Here is an 18,398-nt window from a genome sequence, read left to right as displayed (position 1 = left end):
GGCCTATGAACCTTCTTCAATTTAAAACATAAAACTAAATCTAAACAACAATGGAATGTCTAATTTGTTTCTATCAGGCAGGAATGTTGCATTTATTTGTGGGCTGTTTTCTTTTAAGCTTTGCATATGCTAAATATCAGTAAGGGGCAGAGCAGGGCAAGACAGCGTTCATCTCCCTTTTAGTTTTGCCATGCAATACAGTATCAAAGAAGCATAAGATAACCAAAGCAATATATAAAGCAGAAGACCCCCAATTTGTTAAGGAAAACTAGGCATTTGATTTTGCTGGTGTAGCTTGATATGCAAGGATTAAACAAACTAAAACCTTTCAAATATGCATGATTAAACTTTTGTACAAGGGGATGGGGGGCACAGAAAAGGAGAAGCTAGTAGCTTCCCCTGGTCTTTGACCAGGGGATTCTTGTGCTGTTTGTTAATTGTAACTATCTGCAAGTATTGTAAATGCTGTATATTTTGTACATATTCATTGCATTCCATTGCAGATTGTAGTTTTGCCTGTAAACACAGCTTTCATTTGCTTCCACCTGAGCTTGTCTGGCAAAGTTAACACTGGGGGGGAAATTTCAACCCACCACATTACCAAAATTAATTGGTGCTCCATGTTGGGCACCCCCCCTTGTACAAAAGGGACAAGAGAAAGGAGCAGAGAAAGTTGCTGTTAGACTTAACCAAAACAATGCAACCAAGGTCAAGCAGAAGCAAGTTGGTATCTCTCTAGAGCAAAGAAGCAAGAAGAGAACAAATTGTTTTGGTACAACCAATCTTATGGCAGATATCTCTCCAATGGGATTGTTTAGAATTATCTTTGTTTTCCTTTTTTTACGCCCAATAGTGATTTATTTACATTTTACTACTTCTCTGTTCAAGAGCTGTGAAAACTTTTAAAGGCATAGCCTGAAACTACCACAAGAGCACACAGAAACTCAAAGCACACAGAAAGCGTCTCTTCCACTGTCTCGCTCACATCAACAAGGTTGCAGTAGAGAAGTGAGGAGAACACTTTTAACTGATCAAACTGAAGATGACAAAGAGCTGTTAAACACAAAAATAGGACACTTTCAACTATTCATTACAAACTGCTCAGAGCACTCTAGCAAACAGTTTGAATATATACAGAGAGAGTGGCAGTGGCAACTAAAATACTGCTAACATTTATACACACATACATTTCTTGAAGGAAAGCACTGCAGTGTAAACGTACACATGGAGTAAATTAGTGGAAACTTTCACCCATAGACTGACTCCAGCAGAGTATTGTAGATTTCTATTCAACGTTGGCTACTTTGGAGGTGTTCAGGAGGACACTGGATGGGGTGCTTGATGCCATGGTTTAGTTTGATTAGGTGGTGTTGGATGATGGGTTGGATGCGGTGATCTTGAAGGTCTCTTCCAGTCTGGTCTATTCTATTCTATTCTATTCTATTCTATTCTATTCTATTCTATTCTATTCTATTCTATTCTATTCTATTCTATTCTACTCTACTCTACTCTACTCTACTCTACTCTACTCTACTCTACTCTATTATTCAATTCAATTCAATTCAATTCAATTTTATTCTAGTCTAGTCTAGTCTAGTCTAGTCACTAAGGAAGCAGATTTTCTGTTTCAAAGACAGCTTAGAGTGGCAGGCTTGAACACCAGGAATTGAAAGCTACTACATCTAGATTATGAAAATCTGGATAGACATCACCTTGAGGTTCAAAAAGAACACAGAAGATTTTTGCCCCCAAGTAAAGAATACAAAAATTGCTGCTCATGGATATCACAAGAGCATATGTAGTAATAAAAAGGATTTCAAATAGAGTTGTAATACGCTGGACTTGATGATTGGTCTCTTCTCCCATGCAGCCAGCACCAAAACAAGTGGACACAATCACAAACTGCAACAAAGGGAGGTTTAGGCTGGATGTGCGGAAGAAGTTCGTCACAGAAAGAGAGATTGGCCATTGGAATGTGCTGCCCAGGGAGGTGGTGGAGTCACCATCACTGGAGGTGTTCAAGAAGAGACTGGATGAGGCACTTAGTGGTATGGTTTAGTTGATTAGATGGTGTTGGGTGGTAGGTTGGACTTCATGATCTCAAAGGTCTTTTCCAACCTGGTTTTGCTGTTTTTTATATAGAGAAGTTTTGACACTTTCCCATTCATCTTGAGCTGTGTCAGTCATGGTTCTTATCTGGCTTTAAAACCCTGCGTGCAGTGTCAGTCTTCCTCATCTTTTGATAATGCTCTGAAATGAATCTGCAACATGCTGCTGAGACATGGTGGAAATTTGTTCCACTGTCATCTGTTGCAGGGGGAATACAATTTCAGTATCTGATGAGCCAGCCATGAGTGCAACTGGTAAGTACTCTAAAACCATCATAGGAGCTTCCCAAGGGGACTCAAGCAGCCAACAGACTAAGAGCAGCACTGCCCTGATATGGGCAATGGAAAAGTGAGACACTGAAAGCTCTGCCCAGCTTAAGGGGAAACTTGGTCTCCTAAACCTGGCCTAGAAGAATGCAGCCATGTCTGTACTCTGCGTTTGCATATGTGAAACCTCTCTGGTAGTAAGGCTCCCCTACCTAGCCTTATCCAGTCTCATCCAGTGCCTCATCCAGTCTCTTCTTGAACACCTCCAGTGATGGTGACTCCACCACCTCCCTGGGCAGCCCATTCCAATGGCCAATCTCTCTTTCTATGAAGAACTTCTTCCGCACATCCAGCCTAAACCTCCTTTGGGCACAGCTTGAGACTGTGTCCTCTTGTTCTGTCGCAGGTTGCCTGGGAAAAAAGACCAACACCCACATGACTACAACCTCCCTTCAGGTAGCTGAAACAGGGATGCTGATCACGTTGGGTTGGGGAATATCTACACTTGCACATATGTGGTGCTTGTAATTTCAGAACCCCATTGCCCCTTGGTCCTGAGGGACTATGAGTAGCAGAAATCACATGTGCAAATTTTTACTGCAAACACATTACTTAGTCCTAAACAGTATGAAAACTGTGTGAGAAAAATGATGCCTTTCATGAGCAGAGACATCCTGCTGTTTGATTGCCTCAGAAAAACTGACAGAACATCTGAACCTGCTAGTGGAGCTGCAAACTGAGTGAAATAAACCCAACCACTACAGCAAGCAGTTTTGTCCTACTTGGGGACCGTTTGATTTGGACAGCTCTCAATCAGCAAAAAGGGGCAAACTTTTATTTATTAGAGCAGCTGGATCTTAAATATTGATCATCACAGCTTTGCATCAAGTTTGCAGTGCAGTGGTTTCCTTTCCTGCCAAAATGTTAAGCACACAGAGTAGACAAAGCACACTGATACTATACCAAGCGAAAAGGAGTAAAAGTTGAAAACTAACAGGTGCTGGCTGAGGTTGGGCCAAGACGGTGTGGTTTCCAGCTTGAGTCAAAATGGTGTCTGCTCTTACCTGGCCACCTGCAAAAATGATAGGTGCAGAGGCAGGTTTGGGACGGTAGGGGATGGTGGCACCTTTGGGTGGGGACTGCAGACAAAAACACAAAGGGATCAAAATACAGAATGAAGCAGAGCACGTATTAAAATATCACTCCTTATCTTGGGTCACCTAAGATAACAAGGCATGCAGCTAACTCCCCAGAACACCTTGCCCTCCACCCCATCAACCCTAAGGCTAGTTGTCTGGGCTTTGAGGGAAAGAGCCAGTCCCAACCACGCTGCCCAAACAGGCAATGCAGGCACTTATTCCTTCATTATTGCCATTGTTGGATGAAGCTATGAAGCTTCATAAAGCGTGTGAAGGCATTTCATGAGTGACAGGCACGATTTTGAGATCTGTCTGTTTTGGAAGAATCTGGCAGGGCTCTTGCTTTGTTAACACAGAGAGCATCTCCTGCTTATTGATCCTTCCTACAATGCTCGCTACACATCTGGGTTTCTTGTTTTACCAACCCAGTTAAGTCAGCTCTTCAATTGCAAATGGCCTGGTCCTGCTTTTCGTCTGACTGAGCTGGAGGGTTGGAAAAAAAATCCTCTCAGCTTCAACAGATCATAACCATGGAGTTGGTAATGCATAAAAGTGTGCTTGTTCCCTGTAGCCCAAGGCAAGGACCCAAAGGGAAAAATCACAGACCAAGGCTTTCTCTTTGGAAATAAAGCAGAAGCATGTGTGTGTAAACAAGGCTTCAAGCTGCCTGTGCAACACCCAGCAGAAGGTGTGCTGGTTTCAGTGCATTTGCTACAATTACAGAATGAAACAGTAATGTCATTTCCATTAATAAAGGTCATACAATTAACTATTTTATGCCAGTTGAAGTGTTTCTTGTTAAATTAAATATATGCTGGAAATTAGAGCACACTTAACTGTAGTTAAGGTAGTGTCTTGGTAGTGCTGCTCACTATTTGCCTACCACTAAAATGATATACTTCTTATCTTAAAACCAGCTATTAAAAAGTGGCTCTACCTGTGGGGAAAAAAAAAAAAAAGGACTCTCTCTCTCTCTGATTTTGAGAAGTGGCTTTTCTTATCTTTCTTAGCAGGTAGCTATTTATTGCATGAATGTCACTTGGACAATAGACTGTGCTTTATTCACAGAGCTGATAACTATTGGCAGCACATATTCCATCTCTAACAGAAACTGGTTGTTTTTTAACATTGTCTTTCTGTCCTCTTGTATTTTTAGAAAGAAATTCCCCCCTCACAGTCCTTCAGAAAAGTAAAAAAGGAAGCACAAGTGACTTTTCCCCAGTAAAAGAGTGGGGGCTTACTAGTTTTTAAGCTTTTATTTTCATTAGGCTGTATGGCATTGTGATATAAAGGCTGTGTAAGGCATTTTGATGCACTGCATACTTCTGAACAGCCAATAGCCACAGGGCTGTCTCAAACACTCCACTGTTTCTTCCCTCTTTAAAGAGTAACAGGACAGTAGGGTGTCAGAGATAATCGTGAGACAGCCTTTGACTAGACTTGGGTTAAAAAACCCACAATGGAACAAGTCATGTGACAAAGGCAGAGATGTTTCATGTTCCCTGTCAAAAAGTATGGTTACTGGGTCAAAAAACCCCATTATTCAATTTGGATTGGCTGAAATATTTTTCTAAGTTCTATTCATTTTAAACAGTTGAGAAATGCACTTGCATGGAATGAAAAGGCATTTTCAGCAAGGGTTAAAATGCCCAGGCTTTTATATAAATGAATTTTGCATCATTTCTTCTAAGAGCTAAAACCTGCCCTCAAAATGAAACATTCTGGCCTTAGGAAGTGACCTGTTCTTAGGGAAGCAAAAACCCCTGCTAAATCTATGCTATTCTACCCAGAATTATTGATATTTGAAACAAGACCTAGATGTTTTCTGCCCTAGTCTGCATCAGAATCAAATCCTTTTCCCTTCAGAATGGGCTGCAGCTCAATGCTGGACAGCAATGGCATGACAGCCCTGGCCTTTGACTGCTAAGCCCTGCTGCGAGCAGCTCTCAAACACCAGGCAGGGCACAGTCTAAGAGCCCACTTGAAATTCCTGGTACAGGAAGGGCAGGCAGCACCCCTGGGGAACCCTTGAACACTTGAAAATGGATAATGTGTCTGAACACCTCCCGAGTGAGAGGTGATATGCCGAGCACTCACCTCCAGCATAACCACACAGATTTGTTTCACGCACTGGATGATGGCATCAGGAGTGCCCGATATAGTCACTGCACGCTCTGTTGAGTTTGGCAACATGTCCCCTGCTACCTGCACCTGGGCTCCTGTGGACTTGAGCAGAAACAAAGCAAAGGGAGTGTCAGCAATGGGCAGGCAACAGCACCTCTCAAAAAGCCAGAGATTCACTGATGTGGTGGAGCGGATGCATCTCTCAAGTTTCTTGTCTTTGCTAGGTAGGTGGCAGAGGGCACATGTAAATTCATGTCCAGACAGGGTAATTGGGGTGTCTGGCAGGACATGGATTTGCCTGTTCAAGCCAATCTTCAAACACTCTCATCCTAGGAAGATTAGCCCTCTGTAGCTGTTAGTCAATCAAACTGTGACCTGAATTTCAGGACAAGTCTTTTAACCCTCCGAAAGAGAGACAGCTGCAATGCTGACTGAAAAATGGAAAAGGTGAAATGAAGTCCTTTTCAATTATAGTAATAAAAAAATACATGAAAGAAATGCTGCTAACTGAAGAAGATCTGCTAATCAAATGAGTTGCAGACAAATGGCTCTTCATTCCACTGTTTAGAATAGGATAGGATAGGATAGGATAGGATAGGATAGGATAGGATAGGATAGGATAGGATAGGATAGGATAGGATAGAATAGAATGGAATTAACCAGGTTGGAAGAGACCTTTGAGAACATTGTGTCCAACTTATCATTCAACACTATCTAGTCAACTAAACCATGGCACCAAGCACACCATCCAGTCTCTTCCTAGACACCTCCAGTGATGGTGACTCCACCACCTCCCTGGGCAGCCCATTCCAATGGCCAATCTCTCTTTCTATGAAGAACTTCTTCCTAACAGTCAGCCTAAAGCTTCCCTGGTGCAGCTTTAGACTGTGTCCTCTTGTTTTGGTGCTGGTTGCCTGGGAAAAGAGACCAACCCCTTCCTGGCTACAACCTCCCTTCAGGTAGTTGTAGACAGCAATGAGGTCTCCCCTGAGTCTCCTCTTCTCCAGGCTAAACAACCCCAGCTCCCTTAGCCTCTCCGCATAGTGCTTGTGCTCCAAACCCCTCACCAGGGGGTTGGCTGACATGTCCCGGGATGAAATCTGGGGCTGCCTTATGGTCCTGAGTATCTCAGGATGGTACAAAAGCACCTCTAAATCATAATTAGTGTTGACTAATATATGCACATCATCAACTTTATCTCTCATTAACAAACCCAAGGAGATAATGAGTCAGTTTTGTTGTCTTAAAAAAAAGAAATAATTTAATCTTGGCACTAATATATCTTACTTAATTAGAAGGAAAACAACAAAAACCAAAACCAAGCCACCAACCCAAAGAATGAAAAAAAATGCACAAGACCAAGACAATCCCTGGTGCTATTTCACCATCACCCTAGAAGACTCTTTCAGTCAACAGAGAAAGCCCCACACATGTCATATTGAGGCAGCAAACAAAATTTGCTTCTGACTGATGCTCCAATGCAATATTTTGGGCTATTTAAAAAATGTGTTTGCAGTAACCATTGCCTTTGTGTCAGTAAGCAAGGAGTTAATTTGCTTTCCTGATGCTTACATATGACCCATAGTATTCTTCTTCCCCACAACTGATTAAATTACTGATTGAATTTTCTGTTCTGTTCTGTTCTGTTTAAGGCCACAATACCAATTCCTTGCTCTCTAATGGACTTTGGAATTTTACCATAATTTCATCAATCAGCCAAACTTTACTTTTTTGGGGGGGTAATCTTACTTTTAAAATGGTAATGCAACCCTACATGTTGTTTCTCTACAACTACCTGAAGGGTGGTTGTAGCCAGGAGGGGGTTGGCCTTTTCTCCCAGGCAACCAGTACCAGAACAAGAGGACACAGTCTCAAGCTGCACCAGGGGAAGTTTAGGCTTGAGGTGAGGAGAAAGTTCTTCACAGACAGAGTTGTTAGCCATTGGATTGTGCTGCCCAGGGAGGTGGTGGAGTCACCATCCCAGGGGGTGTTCAAGAGGGGACTGGATGTGGCACTTGGTGCCATGGTTTAGTAGTCATGAGGTGTTGGGTGACAGGTTGGACTTGATGATCTTTGAGGTCTCTTCCAACCTTATTGATTCTATGATTCTATGAGTACATGACTGAACACAAAGCTGCTCAGTGTGTGGTGTGACAACAAAATTAGACCACATTTCAAACTGGATGCTCCGTTTTCTTTCTTTTTTTCCCCCATTTTTGTTTAATCTTATTGGATGTTTGAGTATTCTGGGTATCTGTGCCTCTAGCACAAAATACTCAGCCAAACACTGTTGTCATTTATGTGTTTGCTTCCAGTGACAGTCTTACTTATTCCTTGACTTTGGTCATATGTCATCAATAACAAAGCAAGTAATATTTTGCCCATTACACTTATGCTTAAGCTGATCCACCACCCTCCACTCGCAGCCCACCGGCAAGAAGGGATGGCAGAGCCAGAGGGATGTAGGAGGACTGAGCTCTGTGAGCAGGGCAGCTCCGGGTGGCACTGCGATCACCCGGCTCGCGGTAGCAGGGACAGAGGAGATCGAGAAAGGCACAAGACTGGCAGGATTTCGGTTTGCTTCTTTTTAATTTTTTTGGGGTCGGAGTGGCTGGAGAGCTCCCAAACAGAGAGGGACCTGGGGGTGCTGATTGACAGCCACCTGAATATGAGTCAGCAGTGTGCCCAGGTGGCCAGGAGGGCCAATGGCATCCTGGCCTGCATTAGGAATAGTGTGGCCAGCAGGAGCAGGGAGGTCATTGTGCCCCTGTACTCTGTATTGGTTAGGCCACACCTTGAGTACTGTGTCCAGTTCTGGGCCCCTCAGTTTAAGAAGGACATCGAAACACTTGAACGTGTCCAGAGAAGGGCAACAAGGCTGGGGAGAGGCCTTGAACAGAAGCCCTATGAGGAGAGGGTGAGGGAGCTGGGGTTGTTTAGCCTGGAGAAGAGGAGGCTCAGGGGTGACCTCATTGCCCTCTACAACTACCTGAAAGGTGGTTGTAGCCAGGAAGGGGTTGGCCTCTTCTCCCAGGCAACCAGCACCAGAACAAGGGGACACAGTCTCAAGCTGCGCCAGGGGAGGTTTAGACTCGAGGTGAGGAGGAAGTTCTTCACCGAGCGAGTCATTCGGCATTGGAACGGGTTGCCCAGGGAGGTGGTTGAGTCATCGTCCCTGGAGGTGTTCAAGAGGAGATTGGACGTGGCACTTGGTGCCATGGTCTAGTCATGGGGTCTGTATTGATAGGTTGGACTCGATGATCCTCGAGGTCCTTTCCAACCTAAGTTATACTGTGATACTGTGAAAACATAGGCTGTGACTTCCTGCTACATTAGTCTTATCAAAACACCTGGCCAAACACAATTTTTTGACATCCTTGTACTCGACTAGCAGATAATTGCTTCTGAAAGTATGCTCACCCCAATAAGCACTTCAGTCATTCAGTGTACAGAGACCAGCAGAACAGTCTCACCTTTCAAAGCCTGTATCCTAAAGGCACTCACTCAGTGCTCTGGATGAGGGTACCAACATTTAATATAAAATCCTGTAAAAATCTAGAGCTAAGCACTCCCCAGCTCATGCTTCACACTCACACCAGCTCCTATTCTAACAAAACTAAGAAATCGGCTGGGTTCCTGCTGCCTGATGGTTCTCCTAGTCACCTAAGAAATCTGGAGGACCAAGAGAAATCATGCCTTGTAGCTGAGGTCTCCTCTGTGTGCTCTGACAGTGACTCTGCTTCTGACAGCAGCAAGGCTTTAACCTGGCTTTGCCTACTGCCTGCCAGGGTGAGAGCATGAAGCTGCTCATCAGGCTTTCTGACTCACCCTGACCCAAACACCAACAGTCTGGTGGCTGTTCAGAATCTGAGTCAGAAATATCCTATGTGTAAGGTAAACTGAACAGCTTCTTTCAACACAGAAAATGCAGTTCAACACACAAAGTATCTTCTCCCATCTACAAAAAGTTCTCCGACTAAGCTTTGTTGGGAACAGAGAATAAAAGAGAGAAGGCTTCCTATGACCCAAACATCTGCACAGAAATAATGAGTCATAGAATCATAGAATTGTTAGGGTTGGAAGGGACCTCTAGGATCATCTAGTTCCAAACACCCTGCCATGGCCAGGGACACCTCACACTACATCAGGTTGCTCAGAGCCACATCCAGCCTGGCCTTAAAAACCTCCAGGCATGAAGCTCCTACCATCTCCTTGGGCAACTTGTGCCAGTGTCTCACCACCCTCATGGGGAAGAACTTCTTCCTAACATCCAATCTGAATCTACCCATTTCTAGTTTTGTTCCATTCCCTCTAGTCCTGTCATTACCTGACACCCTAAAAAGTCCTTCCCCAGCTTTCTCGTAGGCCCACTTCATATACTGGAAGGCCACAATTAGGTCTCCTCAGAGCCTTCTCTTCTCCAGACTGAACAGCCTCAACTCCCTCAGTCTGTCCTCACAGGAGAGTCATGCATGGAAGAATTAAAACTGGCACTCCAGGACAATTTTCACATTTTCTGGTTAAAGGAAAAAGTGGCTGCTAGCACAGCACATCGAATGAATACCTACAAATAAAAGTCTGTATTTAAGAAAGTCGATAATGGTTTGGAATACATGAAATAAATCAAGTCACCTATGGCACAGTGAAATGAGGGAGAAACAGGAAAGGAGGATGAAAACATTTTATTTTTTTCATAAAAAGTAGATCAAATGCTTGATCTGCTCACCTGATTCCCCAGGGCTACCCGAGTCTTTCTCTGGCTGCCAAGGTGGTAGCTAATTTAGCTAATTTGGAAATGACTGGAGTATTTCTGGAGAGGAGGGTGTGCCTGAAGAGAAACTGTGGCTAAAACTGCTGCTTTGCTAGATTGTACATCAACAATTAATATGTTGCAAAGCTATTTATTTCATGCCTGGTTTATACCTTCAAGGGAGAAAGAAGGCTACAGTTGTGCTGGACTCCTGCTTCCCCCTAGCAAGACTTTTCAGGCTTCTCACCCAGCACATCTGCACATTCATGTGAGTAGTGAAGTGCACCGGTCAACAGTGACAAAGCACACTGCAGTGGGACACTGAGCTATCCAGCATCCCCAGCAGACATCCCAACACTTACCTCCCTGATTTCTTTGATTTTGGAACCTCCTTTTCCTATAAGGGAACCACACTGACTTGCCGGGACAACGAGTCGCAGCGTTACAGGCGGTTTGCTTGTCACTGTGCTGTTTGTCATCGAAGCGTTTATGTCCTGCAATCACAACATCAGGAAGAATGAGTGGAGGGTTTGTCATTCCTTGGAAAACACTCAGCTGTTTGTGGAGATCTGGGGAGTGTAAAAGCAGTTGTGGTTTGTTTCTGTTGCTAGTAAAGCCACTAGCTGTGCTGGCGATAAGCCCTAAGCATGATCCGTACAAGTGGCTTGTGCCAGAGGAGCCCTTCTACTGCCTGGCATTGCAGGTTGTGGCAGTTTCAGTCTGTACCTTGAAAATCTTCCACAGATCTTGAACAGAATGTAGTAGAATGTAGATAAATCACCACTGGATGTAAAAAGGAAAATAATGATAAATTCTGAATAATCCCATTGGACAGACTACTATCAGGAACTGTGTGGCCAGCAGGAGCAGGGAAGTCTTTGTGCCCCTGTACTCAGCACTGGTTAAGCCACACCTTGAGTACTATGCCCAGTTCTGAGCCCCCCAGTTCAGGAAAGATGTTGACTTGCTGGAACATGTCCAGAGGAGGGCAACAAAGCTGGAGGACAGTCTAGAGCATGAGCCCTATGAGGAGAGGCTGAAGGAGCTGGGGTTGCTTAGCCTGGAGAAGAGGAGACTCAGGGGAGACCTTATTGCTGTCTACAACTACCTGAAGGGAGGCTGTAGCCAGGTGGGAGTTGGTCTCTTCTCCTAGGCAACCAGCACCAGAACAAGAGGACACAGTCTGAAGCTGTACCAGGGGAGGTTTAGGCTGGATGTTAGGAAGAAGTTCTTTATGGAAAGAATGATTGGCCTTTGGAATGGGCTGCCCAGGGAGGTGGTGAGTCACCATCACTGGAGGTGTTTAGGAAGAGACTGGATGGGGTGCCTTGGTGCCATGGTTTAGTTGATTAGATGGTGTTGGATGATAAGTTGGACACAATGTTCTCAAAGGTCTCTTCCAACCTGGTTAATTCTATTCTATTCTATTCTATTCTATTCTATTCTATTCTATTCTATTCTATTCTATTCTATTCTATTCTATTCTATTCTATTCTATTCTATTCTATTCTATTCTATTCTATTCTATTCTATTCTATTCTATTCTAAAAAATCAACCCCTCTAATGTTTTCATTACAGAGGAATGGATAAAGCTTTTCTTCCCACTGATTGATGGGATGCTGCTTATTACACTGAGGATCACAAAACCAAGCCACAAGCTGCATAATGCTTGCCCAACAACTCATGAGAATCTCAGTGTGGTTTGCTAACCCTAGCTGTGAATTAAAATGACTTTCTCATACAGCTGTAAGATGCTATGGCAAAGCTATGGCAGGCTGGGCAGTGACTGGCTGGAAAGCAGCCCTGAGGAGAGAGACTTGGGGGTGCTGGTGGACAAAAAGCTCAACATGAGCTCTCAATGTGCACTTGCAGCCCGGAAAGCCAATCAGATCCTGGGCTGCATCAGGAGAAGTGTGGCCAGCAGGCCAAGGGAGGTGATTCTCCCCCTCTACTCAGCCCTGGTGAGACCCCACTGCGTCCAGTTCTGGAGCCCCTATTACAAGAGGGATATGGACATGCTGGAACGTGTCCAGAGAAGGGCCACGAGGATGATCAGAGGGCTGGAGCACCTCTCCTATGAGGACAGACTGAGGGAGTTGGAGCTGTTCAGTCTGCAGAAGAGAAGGCTCCGAGGTGACCTAATTGTGGCCTTCCAGTATCTGAAGGGGGCCTACAGGAAGGCTGGGGAGGGACTTCTCAGGATCTCAGGTAGTGATAGGACTAGGGGGAATGGAATGAAGCTGGAGGTGGGGAGATTCAGGCTGGAGGGGAGGAGGAAGTTCTTCACCATGAGAGTGGTGAAGCCCTGGAATGGGTTGTCCAGGGAGGTGGTTGAGGCCCCGTCCCTGAAGGTGTTTAAGCCCAGTCTGGATGAGACTCTGGCCAGCCTGATGTAGTGTGGGGTGTCCCTGCCCATGGCAGGGGGGTTGGAGCTAGATGATCCTTGTGGTCCCTTCCAACCCTGACTGATACTATAATACTATGATATTGTACTCCTCACTGAAATGCTGCCCAGAAGATCATAAGTGGAAGGCCAGAAAACATTCCTTTGGTGTCCATTTAACTCACTTAGGACGCACAGGAGTTCTGGCAGACAGAACTGATGTGTTTCTCTACATTCTTGTTTATCAAGACTGAAAAACAAATAAAAAAGGCTACACTGTGTAACCAGGACCTCAACTTTTTATTTTAAACAGCTCAGCATGCCTTATTAATGGAATCACAGAACTGTTTTATTTGGAAAAGACCTCTGACATCATTAAGTCCATCTATCAACCCAACACCATCATGGCAATTAAGTCATGTCCCCAGGTGCCATGTCTCCACATTTTTGGAATGCTTCTAAGGATGGTGACTCCACCACCTCCCTGGGCAATAAAGTGGGACTTGGCCTTGTTAAACCTCACAGAATTGTTGGTGTGGGAGCTCAGTGACACCAGCACCAATTGCTACAGTAAATAATATACAGTAATTCTGCACTTGCAATACTGAAGTGTGACCTTGCTTGGCCTAAAACAGAAAAGAAAGTAATCTGGAACAGAATGAGGCACTGTTCCATGCCACAAGACAGCTACCAATCATTCGTCTGTCAGCCAGTAACTCACAGTTTGTTTAATGCCCCTGTCAGTGAGAGAAGCATAAAGTACAAGTCATGTCTATTTTTCATCTGGAAGACATCTCACAGAATCAGCCAGGTTGGAAAAGACCTCAAGGATCATCAAATCCAACCTATCACCTAACACCAACTGACAACTAAACCATGGCTTCAAGTGCCACATCCAATCCTTTTTTTAACACCTCCAGGGATGGTGACTCCACCACCTCCCTGGGCAACACATTCCAATGGCCAATTACTCTTTCTGGGAAGAACTTTCTCCTCATCTTAAGCCTAAACTTCCCCTGGCACAGCTTGAGATTGTGCCCTCGTGTTCTGCCATTGGTTGCCTGGGAGAAGAGTCCAACCCCCACCTGGCTACAACTTCCTTTCTGGTAGTTGTAGAGAGCAGTAAGGTCTCCCCTGAGCCTCCTCTTCTCCAGGCTAAACAACCCCATCATAAAAGGATTTGTCCAATCAGGAAGAACAAACACAGACATATATAGATCTCACTGCTAACCTACATCATTAGATCTGTCTTCCAAATTGTAAAGCTGATACATGAACACATTAGTGGCAGGTGGAGGTACATGATCATCCAGGTGCAGGTGAACAGTCCTCTTCAGCCACCCAGCATGACCCTGATAATGCCTCCTACTTCCATATCATATGTGCTCTGGCTTCAAAGCCTTCACTACACTTACTGCCTTCCAAAGCACTTCACAAAAACTGGAAGCTGCCATTCTATTTGTCTTCTTCTCATTTAAAAAGAGCAAAATAAGAAATTACACAGGCTCTAGCAGTGTGGAGTGCAGAAAGGAGTCAGTCCAGTTTATAAACATGACAAAAGAGAAATGAGCAGAAAAGTAACACCTCAAGAACCGCAGGCTCCCAAGTAGGATTGACTGGAGACTTTCTCTCAGTCTTTCTAACTGTGAGATTCCTATTGCTTTAGCCTCTAACTTTCTGTGGCATTACATTAATTTCCTCAAGGTTCTGGCAGACACTAGAGCTGCATTGCTTTTCCTGGCTTACCTGGGCTCCTCCTCAGCCAGGGCAGGCTAAGTTGGAGCCTTAAAGTGCTGGGAGAGCCAGCTCTTGGTGTTGAAGCCTTGCAGCATCCCTAGCTCCTGGCATCCCAGACTCACAGTGTCTAGGGCTTCCCAAACCAAACAAATTTGGCAGCTCAGAAATCCACCAAATTTCTGGGGTAATAAAATGTATGAAAAATTCTTCCTCACCAGTTTCTAAATGAAATGTTCACCCTGCCAATTTCCACAGCAAGTGCAATGAGTCTCTGAGTTGGCTCTTCACTTGGTAATGACCACAACAGGATTTACCAGAGTTGTAGCACCAGGAGTTAGTACTAGTCAAAAAGGTGTACCTCAATTTCTTTTATCACCTCGCTTTGCTCTCCTCCTTATTTCTAGAGATAAGCAATTTCTTCATAAATGTTTGCATATGAACAAGGATTCTGCCAAGCTTTCTCTTATTTATTTAGAGAAGGTCTGACCACTGAGCTCTGCCTTCTGGTTTGTCCAGTACTTAACTATCACATTCTTCCAGTGGATTATTCATATTTATGCCCCAAACTGGAGGTGCCCCACTCACCAGTGAAATCAGAGCTGCATTTCCTGGGTCTTGTCCTCCAGTCTGGAAATCACTGCCCTAAAATGGCTTCCCTTGCAACTCCAGTGGTCTGCCTGGGGTTGGTGTAATTTTTTTAACAACTTCCTTTTTTTTTTCTGTAGTGAATGCTTTAGTTCACGTAATGAACTACCCAGCTTGCAAATTCACCATCAGCCTGCTAGAAAATCACTTCTCTTAGGAATGTTGTCAAAGCAGAGCAGTACAAGGCTGCAGAGCAACTCCTCCAGATCTTTTTTTTTGCTAACATTAACTAGAATGTTAAAAGCATTCTAGTGTTCCCATGTCTTCCTACACTTTCTTATCCCCAGCTATACAGCTGTAAGGGATAATTAAGGGTTCAAGGGCTTCATGTGGGCATGCAGATTCCTCCAACCATCCATCTCACATATGTATCTTTTTCCCTTCTGTTTGAAGGTAGTTGTGATAACCAGAGCTGGGCCAAGCTCTGTCTGCTCTGGAATTTTCCTGTTTTTTTTCATGACTGGATAAATCTCCAACAAGAAGGTATGCATGGCTCATTTATAACTTCTGAGACAGCACTTTATTTCGCTTCCAAAGTATTACAGTTACCTTATTTTATTGACAGGAATAATTATAGGAAACCTAAGTGACTCTAGGAGATGTTTTTCTTTACTGGTGTTATTATAAATATTTCAGAAGCAAATTCTATTAACTACAGACACTTCAGAACATAACCTTATCTGCAGAGAGTGTCAATACTTCTCTGATGATAATATCCACATGAAGAGTCCAGACTACCCCTCTAAAATCTTTAAGGGTAAATAAATAACAGTCAGATGGATGAATTCCAGATTTATTTGTCTACTGCTACAGCACTTTCACAGACAACTTTGTGTTGGTGGTGGGGATGTGAAGCTGTGTAGGACTCAACATTTTAATGAGAAATGCAGCATTATTTCCACTGGGTGCTCATTTTGGTGAGAAGTGGCAGGGCTTATTTCTGTTAATGGTTACCTAGCATTTTTCAGGATAAGACCTTAAGCAGAGCACATTCCCTGTGTAGAGAGCAGAGAGACAGCAGTCTCCAGGTCTCTGTGGACAGGAGAGTAGGTACTGTACTGGAGTAGAGTAGAGTAGCGTAGAGTAGAGCAGAGCAGAGCACAGCAGAATAGAACAGAACAGAACAGAACAGAATAGAATAGAATAGAATAGAATAGAATAGAATAGAATAGAATAGACCAGACCAGGTTGGAAGAGACCTTTAAGATCATCGAGTCCAACCTATCACCCAACACCATCTAATCAACTAAACCATGGCACCAAGCACCCCATCCAGTCTCTTCCTAAACATTTCCTGTGATGGTGACTCCACCATCTCCCTGGGCAGCACATTCCAATGGCCAATCACTCTTTCCATGAAGAACTTCTTCCTAGCATCCAGCCTAAACCTCTCCTGGTGCAGCTTGAGACTGTGTCCTCTTGTTCTAGTGCTGGTTGCCTGGGAGACCAACCCCCAACTGGCTACAACCTCCCTTCAGGGAGTTGTAGACAGCAATAAGATCTCACATGAGCCTCCTCTTCCCCAGGCTAAACAACCCCAGCTCCCTCAGCCTCTCCTCACATGGCTTGTGCTCCAAACTCCTCCCCAGCTTTGTTGCCCTTCTCTAAACACCTTCCAGCAAGTCAACATCCTTCCTAAACTGAGAGGCCCAGAACTGGGCACAGGACTCAAGGTGTGGCCTAACCAGTGCTGAGTACAGGGGCACAAAGACTTCCCTGCTCCTGCTGGACCCACTGTTCCTGATATAGGCCAGGATGCCATTGGCCTTCTTGGCCACTAAAGATGGACGGGAGATAAATCTGAGAAGAAGATGACAAAAGCTGTGTTTAAAATTGGGCTGGAGTGAATTACTTCTGCAGTTATGCAGGATACAACCTAAAAATCATTGTTATTTTATTAATAACTGGTAAGGAAATCAAAATAAGTGTTGTGATAAAATGGACCTTGCCACAAAATAAGGGTATTTTATCCACACACAGAATGATTGGAATATCACAAAGGAAGATCTGAAACCTCATCAAGGACTGGAGAAATATAAATGTGATTAATATTTGCAGTATCAAAAATAGAAAAAGGATGATTTGTCTAGGGGTTGACAGAAATGTTTGCCAAGACAGAAGATGTTTCCACTGGAAACACCTGAGCAGGGGCTGGGGGATACTTGCCAGGCACTGTATACTGTCTGTGAAAAAAAGCAGGAACACTAGCAGCAGGTGATGCATTTCCAGCAGCAGTAGGGATATGCTAGCAAATAAGCCCTTGTGGACATAATTTGCAACCTGCCCACAATTAATACACGCATTTAACACAAACTATAAGTGGGAAAAGGCAGAAAGGGACTACTAGAACCACAAGAGGGGTGGGTAATGCATCACCTGGAGGACTGAACTTGGCTCACTTACTCTGGCAAAAGCAGGGTTGTGAGGGGACAAAACCAGTTTCTAAAAATATGCTTAAGAGAGGAGTCCTCAGGTGTGGACAGGCAAGAATTGTTTAAACTAATGGCCAGTGCTGGCACAGGAACAAAGCTGTACAAATACTTCTTCAATTAATTCAGGTGAGGAATGAAAAGAAGGCTTGTGGATTCAGTACCAGGAAGTAGAAAAAAATCCAACTGGCTTTTGATGATGCTGACAAGTTGCAGGCTACAAGACATACTGCTGATGCTAGAAGACAACTGCACCTGATGACCCACAAGAAAGCAAACAGAGTTGCTTTAAATGTGAACAGTGGGTAAATAAAGGCACACACTGACATTTCCCACCAATGCCAGGGTGAATTATGGGGAAAAAAGAAGGTGTATCATCTTTGGAAGAAAGGTGAGGTAACCCATGGAATGTTTAAGGATGTTGCTAGGTCATGCAGGAAAAAAATTAGAGAGGCAAAAGCCCATTTAGAGCTTAGACTGGCCACTGCTGTGAAGGACAACAAAAAATCCTTCTGCAAATACATTAATAGCAAGAGGAAGGGCAAGGGCAACCTCCACTCCTTGGTGGACACGAAGGGAAACATTGTATCAAAGGATGAGGAAAAGGCAGAGGTAGTCAACGCCTTCTTTGCCTCAAAATTTAATAGCAGGACAGGTTGTCTTCCAGACAGCTGGCCTCCTGAGCTGGCAGATGGAGGCAGGGAGCAGTATAGTTCCTCCGTGTTCCAGGAGGAAGTAGTTAGAGATCTCTTTAGGCACTTGGATCCCCACAAGTCCATGGGACCAGATGGGATCCATCCTAGGGTGCTGAGAGA

General features: G+C 44.2%; 1 protein-coding gene across 14 annotated transcripts in view; it reads right to left on the bottom strand.

Annotated features, from left to right (window-relative positions):
• Positions 1–18,398, bottom strand: part of LOC137445593 (poly(rC)-binding protein 3-like) — a 618,838-nt gene that overhangs the window by 34,943 nt on the left and 565,497 nt on the right. For 10 of the 14 annotated variants that reach the window (XM_068147436.1, XM_068147437.1, XM_068147444.1 and 7 more), the window contains 3 exons: positions 10,751–10,882; positions 5,612–5,740; positions 3,371–3,514 (listed from right to left, as the gene is read on the bottom strand). In XM_068147436.1, the coding sequence (XP_068003537.1) occupies positions 3,371–3,514; positions 5,612–5,740; positions 10,751–10,882 (405 nt within the window). The remainder of the gene's footprint in view (positions 1–3,370; positions 3,515–5,611; positions 5,741–10,750; positions 10,883–18,398) is intronic. The other 4 variants (XM_068147446.1, XM_068147438.1, XM_068147447.1 and 1 more) reach the window with 2 other exon arrangements.

Source organism: Melanerpes formicivorus, unplaced genomic scaffold, assembly GCF_026170545.1.
Source record: "Melanerpes formicivorus ecotype bairdi unplaced genomic scaffold, bMelFor1.0.p_v2 SCAF_15, whole genome shotgun sequence".
Classification (NCBI taxonomy): Eukaryota; Metazoa; Chordata; class Aves; order Piciformes; family Picidae; genus Melanerpes; species Melanerpes formicivorus.
Note: the sequence above shows the minus strand (reverse complement) of the source record. Positions and strands in the feature narration are given on the sequence as shown.